This window comes from Coloeus monedula, assembly GCF_965178545.1.
Source record: "Coloeus monedula genome assembly, chromosome: Z".
Taxonomy (NCBI): Eukaryota; Metazoa; Chordata; class Aves; order Passeriformes; family Corvidae; genus Coloeus; species Coloeus monedula.
The window spans coordinates 77,152,680-77,166,365 of record NC_138822.1 but is presented as its reverse complement, the minus strand read 5'-3'; the positions used below and the strand labels follow the sequence as shown (position 1 = coordinate 77,166,365).

Below are 13,686 nucleotides of genomic sequence, written 5' to 3'. Positions count from 1 at the left end.
CAAAAAAGACCCTCCTTATTAAACAAGAAGCAGGAGAGATCCTAAGAGCAAAATTATTTTAGTGTTCTCTCTGGAAATAGCCACAAGAAAACACAGCAGTTTTCACACCAAAGCTGATGGCTACACTACATGACCTAATTAAAGGGCAAACACTCTGGTAGCTCTTCAAGGCCCAGAATAAACGTTGGCAGTTTCATAAACTAACTTTGAAAACTGTCCCCTCTCTGCAGAAATTACAACAACAGCACTTTAGGGAGCAAGTGAAAATGTAGTTCAGTGCAACATAAGAGTTTTATACCACTCCCTCACCCACTCTTCCCAGCTCTTTTAATAAGCCTTAATTCACCATCTGACCTATGGTAGAGACACAGACACCAGCTCTACCATGTCAGACATGTTTGGAATTCAGGCATCATGATGATGGCTGAGATTTGGTATCTGTCTAACAGCATCAACCCCCAGCTGAAATTTCCATCAATTTATACAGCTTTTCAACAAATCGGTGTGAGAAAATGTTTCCAGTGTAAAGAGAATAGTTCTTGTTTGACATATTTACTATTTTATTCAACAAAAAAATACTAGAGTGTTAAAAGAAAATAAACTACATCCTAGCTGTGAAACAGTACAATACAAAGGCGAGTATCAAAAATAGAACTCAATCCATACAGCTTCAGGATGTCACCTGACTGAGGATGAAGCTCATGTAACAGGCATTCAGAAAAACAGAGAGACAGTGCAAATGAGCTGAATTGTGCTAGATGCACTTCCAGGAACATCAATCTGTTATTTTAAAGTATCTTAAGGATATATCACAGAAAAAGAAAACACACAGTTTCCCTGCAAAATTATTTCTGGGTTTTAATTTTAAGAAATACAAATATAAAAAAGAGAGTACACTATTTCAAATTGGCTATGAAGTAAACGGTTAAGAAATTATTTCAAACATGACACTGAACAAAAACAGCAGGCACAAAGTAGGAAAAATAAACTGGGGGAATCAATTTAGCTAATTTAGCTAGCACGATTGAAGCAAATCTCTTGAAACACAAAGTTGTATACGTACCATGAAATCTTGAGGCAGCAGCTGCTCTGCCATTAGGAGGCAGCCCAGAGCTCATATTTTGCAACCAGAAACATTCTGAGCTCTTCTGAATCTCCTAATGCTGATTCACATCATAAAAAGTGGACCCTGGTGCCTGACAGCTCCATGTGGAACCACCCTTGCACCTGTCCTATCCACAAAATTGACTCCCTCTGTTTATCCCAACTCCACTGTACCTGCTCAGCTGGGAGAGTGAGCTGCTAGCCAGATCACTGGACTGAGGCAAGCTGGGCAATGCTGCCACATGCTGCGGTGTTGAAGGCAGAAGCGAGGCCGTGGTGGACACCACACTGGGCAGAGAACCAGCCGAAGGTAGTGAGGGAGAAGGCTCCGTCTTAGGTGCTGGAACCGATGAAGTAGCTGCAACAAGTTAAAAAGAGGCATTCAGATTAAAATTCCAGCAGACTTGACATCCCATCACGGATGCAGGAACACAGTAGCATTCTCCCCTTGGTCTAAAAAAAATCTTACCATTAAGAATTGGTAACCATATCAAGCAATTTGGCTATGAAGGAAAATTCAAACATAACTGAACTACCATTTTTTCCCTTTAAGCTCTCTACTTAAGACAGATTTACAATTATCACTGCTACACATGTAGTAAACTACAGTCTTCTGCACTTCACGTGTCACTGGGTTTCTAATTTACAAGTCATTTTAAAATTCCTTGCTTTTGGTTCAGTAAACACAAGTCATTTGTGCCTTTTCAAGGCACTGTAAAAATCCAGTTATACCTACAGCTCTGTTTCTTCATTCCAACCTACACAGCACTGTTGGAGTTTTCAACTGAGATTGTTGGAGTACAAGGGTACATAACAATTTATCAGTTTGACATATTCAGTCAAAAGTGTACTGCAGTAGAATAAAAGAAGCTACAATGGCAGGACACACTTGAGCACAGCATTAAGCATTTCTTATGGCTAAGGAGTTGTCAAATATTGACTCACTTTACTTAGATAATAAAAAATGTTAGGTTTAATCTCATACTTTTTAGGCTACACAGATTAAAACTTGTTTATAAGATCACTATATTGTAATAAGACACTTAAAAATTATACTGTCCAGCATGATTCCCAGCTGTTTCACTTATCTCTTCTACTACAAAAAACAACAAAGAATTAGAGACACTCACTCACCAATAAAACTCAGGAAAGAGTTGAACCCTGCCTTCTGCAGGGCCATTTTACCATACCACACCAGGGACCACTACCCAGTGGATCATCACTAACTTGTAATGTATGTGAAGACATTTTTAGATTGGTCACCAAACAAAAATCAAATATTCACTTCGAAGTTATACTTTAGAGTTTGTTCACTTTATTGATTTGATTTCCTAGCTACATGACCCAAGTCAGGTTGTGGGGTTGCAATGCAAACAGGAATCAAGAGGTCTTGGCCTTGACAAAACGTCTGACCTCTTACAAAAAGGAAATCCAAGTGACAAACGTAATTATGAAGGCAGCAACTAAATCACCTAGTAACTCCTGGTAAAACTCATATAAAAATCGGAGTTTAAAACTCTTAATATATTAAGAGCAGGATTCCCATCTTGAAGTAAAAGTAGATGTCCTCAACACAAGGGACAGAATCATCATCTTAAGATCCCTTACAAGACGCTTGAATGCAATGTGCAAGAAAAAGAAAACACGGAGACCAGTAGCATGGTCAGAAGTAAAACATGTCAGTCGTACTTTGAATTATGGGTTTAGGAAGCTCAAGATCTGGATATTAAAGGAGAAGAACAGCAAAGATGAGAGATGAACAACTAAGAACATTATAGCACATGCAGAAGGGAAAAAGTATTTTCAAAAGTTAAGACAAATTCAAAATCATTTGGATGCATGTAATAGACGCAATGGAAGAAGGAAAACAGAAATGCTCTCAAAGGAGAGCTGGCATAGGAAAAGAGACTAGTAAAGCCATTACAGAATACAAAAGTATTAGAATTCTCAGATCTTTGTTTTCTAAAGCAAAAGGACAGGTTCTGCAGTGAATTTCATAAACTGTTTATTAATTCTGTACTTGACACTACGAAAACACTTTGTGTCTTTGTATATGTCAATCTTTTAAATGGTAATTCTCGGAGCATAAACAACTCCTGCTCCTTTAAATTCAACTTGGCACTAACAAAACACATCCCACTAATGGCCCACCTGACGACATGTTTAAGAGAAGGTTAGACCTAAAATTGGGGCATTGGAATTCCAAAAGATACTAATTCACACTGCTGTCCTTGAAAACGTCCACAGAGAAGCACAAAGATCAGAAGAGTGAACATTATACTTTAATTACTTTAACTCCAAGTAGAGAGCTGCAGGGGTGTTACAGGCTGCATTAGAAATAGGCCAAGATGAAGAAACTAACACTTATACCAGAGTCAGTACTGAGGTATTGTCTGCAAGGTATTGGGAGGAAACTCAGCAGAGGGAACATGTTTCTCACCTTTATTCCCCACAGGCTTCTAACAGGGCAGAGATAGAAGTAGACCTAGTGAGAGGTGCATTCAAAGAATGTGACTTTGTTTCATTACAGTTAAATGCTATTTGCAGCTTCCCAACTCAGAACTGGAAGAACTGCTAAGAAATTTCACAGTTGTTTTTAATTTTGTATTTTTATTTTATATTAAATAATTTCTTGCAGGTAAATTCAAAAGGAAAACCAGCAGGTCTAATTCTAAGGCTATTTAGGTTTGTAGATTTTAGGTTTGTAGAGAGCTGCCTTCATATTTCAAGTGTACTCAAGAAGCAAGCAGTATTTAATGCAAGCACAAATAAAGTCAAACGGGTCAGCCATAAATTAGTCATGGAGAACAATATAAAACCTTAAACCCAATGTCACTGCAACGCTTGTGTGCACAGCAAGTGGCAAGGAACGATCAGAAAGTCCTGTGCTCAACCAAGCTTTGAAAACTTACTGTCAAGTGTTGCCTGGGTTCTAACACCACTGTGCCCGTTCTGTAAACAAAGAAGAAATTAATTAATAAACCATCTCAGAAGTATATTAAATGTTCAAACTGAATCACACATCGAACATGCTTCATGCAAAATTCTGTATTCATAGTAAATTGAACAACAAGGCAGAAAATTAAATTTTTACTGCCTTTATAAAAACCACATCATAAAGTTGACTCAAGTGCAAGGTGTCCTGAACATAGAGAATCCCATACACTGCCCATAATACACCCATCAGCAGCAGACCTTCCCATGTACTGTATATAACATAAACTTCAGGCTCACACCAATATGAAATAAAGAATTGCATTAACATATAGGAAATGGTTGTGCTTTTGATCTAATGTAACTCACAATTTTAACTATCCAAGTTACACAGAGACGCCAATTTTTTTCCATTGAAAGATAAGACTTGAGAAGCACCAGTTGTTTTTTGGATAACGCTGGAGTACAGAAGTGGATAGTCTATGCTTGATCCTCACCAGTACATACGAGCTAGTGCAGAAGACAAGTGTGACTGAGCCAACACATAACAAAGGCCAGAAGCAAATAAACTTACAAACTCTCACAAGTTCCTAAAACATTTAATAAACTCAGTTCTCTTAAAACAAACCTACATTCCATATACAAAGAGAGCAGGTGTGTTTGAATCTCTCAAGAGATTCTCTGTCCTATATTAGACTTCTCCCATGCTTATTAAAATAACACATGAAACTAATTCCCACTGGTGTTAAAATACAACAGAAAAGTAATGCTGGAGGGGCCAAAAAAAGTTTGGAATCCATTTGCTAGGTGCCATATAAATTTAATAAATAATATACCTTTCTATAGAAACTATTAATTTATGGCAAAATACCATAATTAGTATTTATATACAGAGACAGTTCCTTTTTTAAAAGCTTAACTTCAGGGAAGGAAATTTGAGAAGAATTTTAAGTGTTACTAAGAAAAAAGGTCAAAAGACAATTTAAGATGTCAAAACCCAAAAAAATCAGAGACTCTTACATCCCAAATACAGTATTGCCAAAAACTACTACATGCTAGGAAAAATGAAAACAAGTAACAGGGCAGGCTAGGGAATCAAAAATACCACTGGGCTTGGTCAAAGCATTAACGTATCAGAGGAATACAAGCCTAACACAGGTAAGAATATTCCCCCTTTTCAAGGTCCTGTTTCTCTAATGAACTCACCGCAACTGCAACAGGGGTTGGTTCAGACGGAGCCATGGAGCTTTGGTACGCAATCCTGCTATGCACAGAAGTCTGGTCATAGGAGGAAGTTGTTACTGGGCTAGTGCTCTGGGATGAGCAGGTCAGACTGGAAGAGCTGATGGCAGAGGTTGTGTAGGTGGAGTCCTGTACTGTATTGGATATTGGCAAAGAGGTATTCAAAGGATCACTGGAAAAAAGAATTATTTATCATCTTGGTAAGTATTTCAAATACCTTCATGAAAATATCAGCTCCTGTATAGTTATCTTGAACTACCTTAAACATGCAGAAAAATCTACACTATTTATATTAGAAAATATAAGAACATAAAAAAAAAATCATAATATTGCTTTGGTCCCCACAAATCACTTCTTCAAAACATCAGCTGCACTAAGCACCACTCACCTTCCTCGTTCCAGCCCAACCTCAACAAGAATTTACACACAAGCAGTTTTCAGTCATGTTATTTCTACCTTTTCCAAGGATAATTAATGATCATAATGTTTCTTTTTTAAACAAGCAGAATTGATAAAAGTCTGATATATGATGAGTAACCACAATAGGATTCTTTTTACAACAGAATCCTAATGTTACAGAATGAACTATGCAAAGAGCTAAAAAATACTTTAAAGCATGCAGTAATGTTTTATTTTCCAGATAGTTTAAATGCAATGTATAAAACTAAAAGCTAATGTGAAAGTGCATTTTCATTAGTATTTCTGAATTAACTTCAGGAAGCTTTTTACTGATGCCGATTTTTCAATGAAAAAGGAATTAAAAATGGTTTACTGGTACACTGGCACTTCACATTGGCTATTTTAGCATTTCAGTAAGAGCTTCTGCACACAGACAGCCTAGCTTCTCATTTTCTCATCCTGTAGGAGCATCAGGTCTGTAATCTGGTGCCAATCTACTAATATACGGTACAGAGGTCAACTCTGCTGGATTAGATGCAGAAAAATGTGGGTTGTGAGGAACAAACCCCCAAAAAACTTGAAAAGCAGGGCAATTCAACATGAGAAGGAAATCCTATAAAGGATAGCTTATTATAAGGTTATTTATACTCATGTCATCTCCAGCTTCACATTTACCCATCCAGGGAGATTTTGACTACCATTGGAGAAGAAATTCATCATTTAAGATACAATGCACAGAAAACAAGTCATCATATTTTTCCCTCCCATTACATTGTAACCGTGTCTTGATGTTTTTGGCACAAACTTGACCCCCTTCAAGAACACCTGAGAATGCAGGAGGGCAACTCACACATACTTTACAGATTTTGAATATAAGCTATTGTTGGTCGCCTGGCTGGTATTCTCACTGCTTGAAGTTGATCCAAACTCTGGGAGTGTAGGCTCTGATCCAAACTCAAGAGCTCCAAACTGAACATTTAACCCTGTCACATCTGCTGATCCAGGCATCTCCACTGCAGAGGCAGGAATCTTAAGGAAGAAAAAAAACCGTAATTTCTTTGCATGCATCTTCAACCTGAAATTAATCCACTGATTCTGCCCTAATCTGGAGCTGAAGGAGTAAGACATATTATTCTACAATACCAAAGTATCATCTGTGTACAACCCTCCCACCTCCACCAATATTCATACTGTGGCTACTAAGTCAATCTAAAAACCACTCAGCAACAGCCATTTTCCATACAGAGCAACCAGGCAGCTGCTTGCAAAAGATATCACCACAGTATTTTGGACCTAGTAACTATCCAGCTTAGTATTTCCTGCTTTATAAATAAGAAATATACCAAGCTCTTTGCTCTCCTTCTCCCTAGCAATTTATATAAAATATATACTGAACAGAATCATAGAAATAATTTAGGTTGGACAAGAACATTAAGATCAAGTCCAGCTATTAAAGCCAGCACTACCAAGTCCTAAACCATGTCCCTAAGCACCACGTCTTCACATCTTTTAAACAGTTCCAGGGATGGTAACTCCACCACTTACCGGGGCAGCCTGCTCCAATGATTGACAACCCCCTCAGTGATGACATTTTTCCTAATATCCAGTCTAAACCCTCCCTAGTGCAACTTGAGGCTGTTTCCTCTTGCCTTGTCACTTGTTACCTGGGAGAAAAGACTGATCTCCACCTGGCTACACCCTCATTTCTAGAGGGTGATCAGGTTTCCCCTGAGCCTCCTTTTCTCCAGGCTGAGCCCCTGCAGCTCCCTCAGCTGCTCCTCAGACCTGCGCTCCAGAGCCTTGGCCAGCTCTGCCCCCTTCTCTGGACATGCTCCAGCCCCTCAACATCTTCTCATGTGAGGCACCCAGAACTGGACACAGGATTTGAGGTGCAGCCTCACCAGTGCCCAGTACAGGGGGACAGTCACTGCCCTGGTCTGCTGGCCACACCACTGCTGACGCAGGTTTTTGTGGTTTTTACTTTTACTAAGGACAAGTCGCCATTCAATTACCCACCTTGGATGCTGGAGTTATCCTCCGTTTTGGTGGTTTTATCTGTTTCTGTTGGGTTTGATGAACAGTCACTGCCTGGTTATCCATAGAGATAGTGGGGAGCTGTAATATTTTGCTAACAGCTGTAGAGGTGTCTACTGGTGATGGCTCTCGAAGTTTTACCTGGGAGGAGGACGACTCCAGCCCAGGAGGAGGAACAGGAACCACCTGCATTTGTTGTTGCTGTCGCTGGGTCAGCTGGCTCAGAACTGGAGATGGGTCAGGCTGGGATTTAAAGTCTGGTCAGTGTTGGGAAAAAGAAATATTAAAATTAAAGCACTGAACTCTGCTCTTCACAGTTCTACTCTTTATGGAAGAATCTGGGCGATGCTTAACAGTTACAATTCTATAGCAGTTGCAAGTCTTTTCAGACATCAGAGCAATTTCACATTCATCATTTACTGCTCTAACAGTAATAAGGACAACAGTTGATACACTTTCTACTTTAAATAAACAGCTGTGGCCAAGCATTATTTATTTTTTTCCAAAAATATGAGAACACACCTATCTACACAGTCACAATATTATCACACACACGTCCTCAGAAACTGTTTTGGATTATTTTAATCAAACACTTCGAGTTTCACTGCAGTTAACTGTGCAATAAAATGTGATTATTTCCAAGGGGTAAAGAGGTATTATGATTTAGGATTCCCTACCCTGCCCTGCAAAGAAGAAGATGTAAAAAAAACCAACCAACCAACCAACCAAGCAAACAACAACAACAACAAAAAAAAAAAAAAAGAAAAGAAAAGAAAAGAAAAGAAAAGAAAAGAAAAGAAAAGAAAAGAAAAGAAAAGAAAAGAAAAGAAAAGAAAAGAAAAGAAAAGAAAAGAAAAGAAAAGAAAAGAAAAGAAAAGAAAAGAAAAGAAAAGAAAAGAAAATCTTCTACTATTTCATAATAGCTGAGAGTCAAAGAGATGCTGGACATGAACAGGTTTTTTCCCAAGTCTTCTCTTTCATAGTTTTCAGATGCTGAAAGCCATGAAGTGACCTAAAGCACTGGTCAGCCACTATAGAGATCTACAGCATTTTCAGTGTGAAGGGTTTTTTATTCAGTTCATGAAGTCCATTAGAAAGCATTAAAATGTACACAAACTTTTTTTTTTTTTTAGAATTTCTTTATGTCAAAGATAGTAATTGCTACCAATGGCTGCTTATCTACACATAAGCATATATACATACACGAGAGATACAAGAGCTATCCTCTTCACAGTGAGGATACTGCTAGGATCAACACTGCAGAAACCAAGTTTCTGTCATTTTCACTGTTGCTACTAATTTTACTCAATTACATGAAAAATTCATACAATTATAAATATACAAAACAAATAACCTGAATCATTCGCAGCACACTAGAGGAAGAACACTGAGGCGTTATACGCATTATGAAGAAATTACATAGTAGTCATTCAAAATTCATGTAATGAGTAAAGAAAAAATTTGTGGGAAAAAAACCAAAACCAAAATACAGTACACAACTTTACACTCAGCTAAAAGCAGCATAGCTACAATGAAAATAAGTCTTTCCCCACATTTGTTGAAAAACAGTCACCAACAAAGTTCCATGTAAATATTCAAGCACACTAAATCAAAGATGTCATTACATGGAAGGCTCAATAACTTTAAAGATGTAATAACATTTATGGATAGGCTTAAGCTTAACAAAACTTAGTTTATGATAAATATATACTTGTGATGTCTATTACCAGCAAATAAATGTCACACTTAGAATGATTGTAACTAATTGTATTACTAGGATTACATTTTTTAGAAAGTCTTTCATTAAAGTAATTTTCAACTATCATTGGCACTAAGAAATCTTACTGGCTAATAGAGAGAGAAAGAGAAAAGAAGCTGTGTCAAAGCACTTACCAAACTGACTGAGGACTGAGGACTGAGTAATAGGTGGTTTTAGATCCCAGGATGACGCAGCAGCTGTGCTAGTGGTGCTATTGGTTTGTTGAGAGGTAAACTGACCCAATCCTGGTGATTTCAATTGGTCCAAGATTTGGGAACCAGTAGAGTTTGCCAATTTAGAAGATCTGAGCTCTCCAAAGCCAGAACAAAGAACTGCCGACTACCAAAAAAGAAGAAGAGGGGAAGGAGCAGAGTTTTTTAAGTAATTATTGAACATAATCATAGGGTCAATGTCTACAAGCTGCTATCTGGCAGCAACTAAAATCTATTCAAGACCTAGCTTACTAACAAATGACCAGTAAAAACTTCCACCACTGGAATACTAATTAATACTAACTTAATTGAACCCATGCATCTCAAAATATCATAGATTTACTAATAGTTGGACCAATTTTTAGAGAATAAACACCTCATCTCACACCCTCAAAACTGACTCAGGAACAGGCATGCTTCCACAAGAAGTAGTCAAGAATGTGCTTGGAAATAACACATTCGGTTTTCTGGCCTAGAACTCTTAACTATAAACAAATTATTTTATCCTACATGAGCAAGCAATTAGCACATCTGCTCTAATAAAAAATTAATACAACTACTTCATGTAAACGCAGAAATAACTTATCAGCAAAATGAAAAAAAGTAATCTTTTTTGGGGGGTGGTGGGATGAGGGGGGGAGTGTGAAAGGAAGGAATGATATTTTTTATTTTCAACTTTTTTAACAAATACCAAAACACCTCATGAAATGACTGGCACTGGAAAAGTTGTTTACCCTAAAATATTTACTCATGAACAACACTTGGGAAACATAATGTTTAGAAAGCTTAAGACAGTTTTACCAGACTTTGAGGAGAATAAGAGTTTACAGCACTGGAGCTGCCCGTTCCTGATGCCATCTGGGCGCTGTGCTGAGAATTTGTGAATACTAATGCTTGGCCAAAGGTCTGCTGCTGGGGAGCCTCAAATGAGTTGCCTTCTGTCTCTTGGGTAGATGTCACTGGCTTTTGAAGCAGTGTCACCAAATCAATGCTGTAAGACAAAGTGAAATTTGGCTGGAATGAACACAGTGATTAAACTTCACTGACACTGAGGCAAGCACTAACAATACTAAAGCTGCCATTCCAGCAACAGAATTACTACTGATTAACAGTCTTTTCAAATGTTTATTGTCTATCATACAAAAGAGATAGAAAAGAATTTTTTGCCAGCAAGAAACAAACACAAAAACCCCACCCCAATTTGAGTGGATGAACTAAAACATTTTCTAACATAATTTGAGGGACATCCACTAGAAGAACAGAATAAAAAACATATGAATATACTACCTTTAAGAAAGAAAGGAGTGTAACCTATAGACCACCTGACACCATGCCTCATGCAAATCACATCCATTTTATGTGGAAAATTTTGCTGCAGTACAGCAGAATCAGGATGTTTGGGACCATTAGCCTATTTAGTTTTTAGATCTCATGCTATCCAACTACTGAAGTATTCATTGCTAAACTTCAGTGTTCTCTCCATGAACATGGGCTAATGAAGGCAGCTGACTCCACAACATCACCAGCAAGGCATTGGAAGACAAAGGCAAGCAAAGGAAGACAGCAACTGACATTTTTGGTTCTTGATCTTAACCCTCTATCATCAGTAAAGGCTTGTAGCTGTGATGTTTACCAGGAAATTCACCTTTTTGCCAATGCAAGCTTTCATTTATCGTATTTGTCAAAGCACTACATTCTGAACACTTTCCGCATCTACAAAGGCAGGCTTTCCATTTTCTGGATGCTAAAGCCAGAGCTTCCTTTTTTCAATAGTAAAAATCTTTTCTTCCCAGCTACTTTTCTTCCTTCCTGTAAGCAGTCCTGATGCAGAAGATGTATTACGCTCACCTGTTTGGTAAGTTTGTCTCCACTTTCACAGTAGAAAATATGTAAGTCAGGAATTCACAGAAACAACAATTTGCAAGCAAGGCTTTTTCAATTTTGAGATGAGTTTGACCAATCTCTGACAGAGTTTTTATTCAATATTTTATGCATGGCAAGCTAACATTGCTTAATCAAGAAGCAGGTTTTTAAAGCATAGAGAAAACATGGAAGGAGCTTACCTTTGCCCAGGAGTCACATGATTCTCTGCTGGAACAGAAGATGCAGTGAAGACTTTTGTTTCAGAAAGCTGAAAAAGAGATGGGGGAAGAATTTTAATCCCACACATGCTCACACTTCCCTCTTGCAACAACTGTAGAAATTCCATTTTGGCCATGCACTTTCAAGATAAAAGTAAAGTCAAACTACCATTACAAACAGCTACTCTGAAGCTCTGCTTAAAAAGACAAAAACATGCAGTCAAACTTCAGTAAAATCATCTCCACAGAATCAAGTACCTATTTAATTAGAGGGTTGGGTTAGGAAATTTGACCTACTGAAAACACGCACCAGTATAGAACAGTATACCAAAGTAACTACATCAGTTTGGGAAACAGTTTAACTGAAATACACCAGCAGAAAGCAATTAATGTGACAGCCATTCTATCATCAGTGTGCAGACAATTTATGACACTATAGAGCAACTCTGATAAATCTTGTTGCACAAGGGTAACACACTGGACTGCTCCCACCCATTTCAGGTATCCTTGCATGTAACATTTCAGCTCCCACCACCAGCAGAGGCAGGTAAGTACAGGTAAGTACAGTGAACCAGCACGCATGGTTCTTTCTTGGCAGCTCTGTTAGGAGTGGAAATAAAGACTTTAACTGAGCGCTCTGAGAGCAGAGTTCGAAGACAGTAATAAAATGAGAGCCATGCTGACACTCATGTAACAAGTCAGACCACCCACAGAGGAAAGCTGCACTTTTTTCACCATGCTGTTACAAAACAGAGAGATACTGCACAGGCACCTGGGACTTGCACAGGCAACCAGCAGAGCTGGTTGGGTCTTCAGGGGAAAAGAAGGGGTTGGTTTTCTGTTGTTGGATTTTTTTAATAGTTTTTCTTGTTTAAAAAGTAATAGTTGAACAGCTACAACTTCCTAGGGCTAATTTGTTTCTACTGACATGAGCACTTGCAAACCAGAATAGGTCTTAAGCCAGCACAGGTTAGGTTTAGCAAGACAGAGATATGCAAGTACAACATTAATATTTTAAACTTAATTTTCACAAAATCACCCTTATTTCCTTTGGTTTAGCCTTGTCTTTGACTGAAGAATAACTGACCTATTCAAACACACACACAAAGAATACCTTCAGAACATGCCATTTGATACAGCTCTTCTAGGAAATGATGCATTTTTAATTGCATACATTGCTAGCAGCCCAGTTCAAAGGACATCACGGACACGAGCCGATTTCATCTGCCATCCCACAGGCAGGTCTACTGAGAACATGTGTACCCCTGAACATGGACATCTGATAGGGATTCTCCTGTGAAACACTGTTGATTTAAGAAGGGCACAGAAGAGATGTCTGGGAGCAAGTCACCACTCAGAGGCAAAGTAAAGATATTTCATATACTCTCCCAGCACCCTCTTACAAGCAGCACATGAGGCCTTGAAGAAATTGGTACTACCACAGTTCCTCCCTCCATTTCTTGCCCTTCCCTTGCTGCCAACACAATGCACTTTAATCCCTCATTTCTGGATCACCTGTCCTGAGATTGATGCTGACAGCCCACAACTCTATGTACTGACCAAAACAAAGAAAGAACATTCCACTTAAGTACATTTCAGTTAAAAAGGCTGTTCCTCTATTGTTCAGCCCTTTCCCCATTGTGTGTTTTAGTTTAGAGCAATGTTCTACTGTACTTTCTGGGGTGTTACAATATTCCCGCATTACATGGCACAAAGTCAGCTAATGGCACAAGCAGCACTCTATGGTCTGCAATCCCTTGGTTAAATATTAAATTCTTCGTAATGTCAATAGCTTCTTACATTCACATAACCCAGGAAAAGACTAACCATGGCTAAAACACTGATGAATCCCAAAAATTAAGCTAATTAAGGAGACTGAGGATGTTTGTGACAATGCAAAAACATGCCTGATATGTGAGAA

At 38.3% G+C, this 13,686-nt stretch overlaps 1 protein-coding gene across 2 annotated transcripts in view; it reads right to left on the bottom strand.

Moving 5' to 3' along the window:
* UBAP2 (ubiquitin associated protein 2) overlaps positions 1-13,686 on the bottom strand; it is a 185,177-nt gene that overhangs the window by 117,034 nt on the left and 54,457 nt on the right. For both annotated transcript variants that reach the window (XM_082301874.1, XM_082301875.1), the window contains exons 10-17: positions 11,748-11,815; positions 10,486-10,675; positions 9,607-9,811; positions 7,696-7,970; positions 6,536-6,708; positions 5,245-5,452; positions 4,017-4,056; positions 1,279-1,462 (exon numbers count right to left, since the gene is read on the bottom strand). In XM_082301874.1, the coding sequence (XP_082158000.1) occupies positions 1,279-1,462; positions 4,017-4,056; positions 5,245-5,452; positions 6,536-6,708; positions 7,696-7,970; positions 9,607-9,811; positions 10,486-10,675; positions 11,748-11,815 (1,343 nt within the window). The remainder of the gene's footprint in view (positions 1-1,278; positions 1,463-4,016; positions 4,057-5,244; positions 5,453-6,535; positions 6,709-7,695; positions 7,971-9,606; positions 9,812-10,485; positions 10,676-11,747; positions 11,816-13,686) is intronic.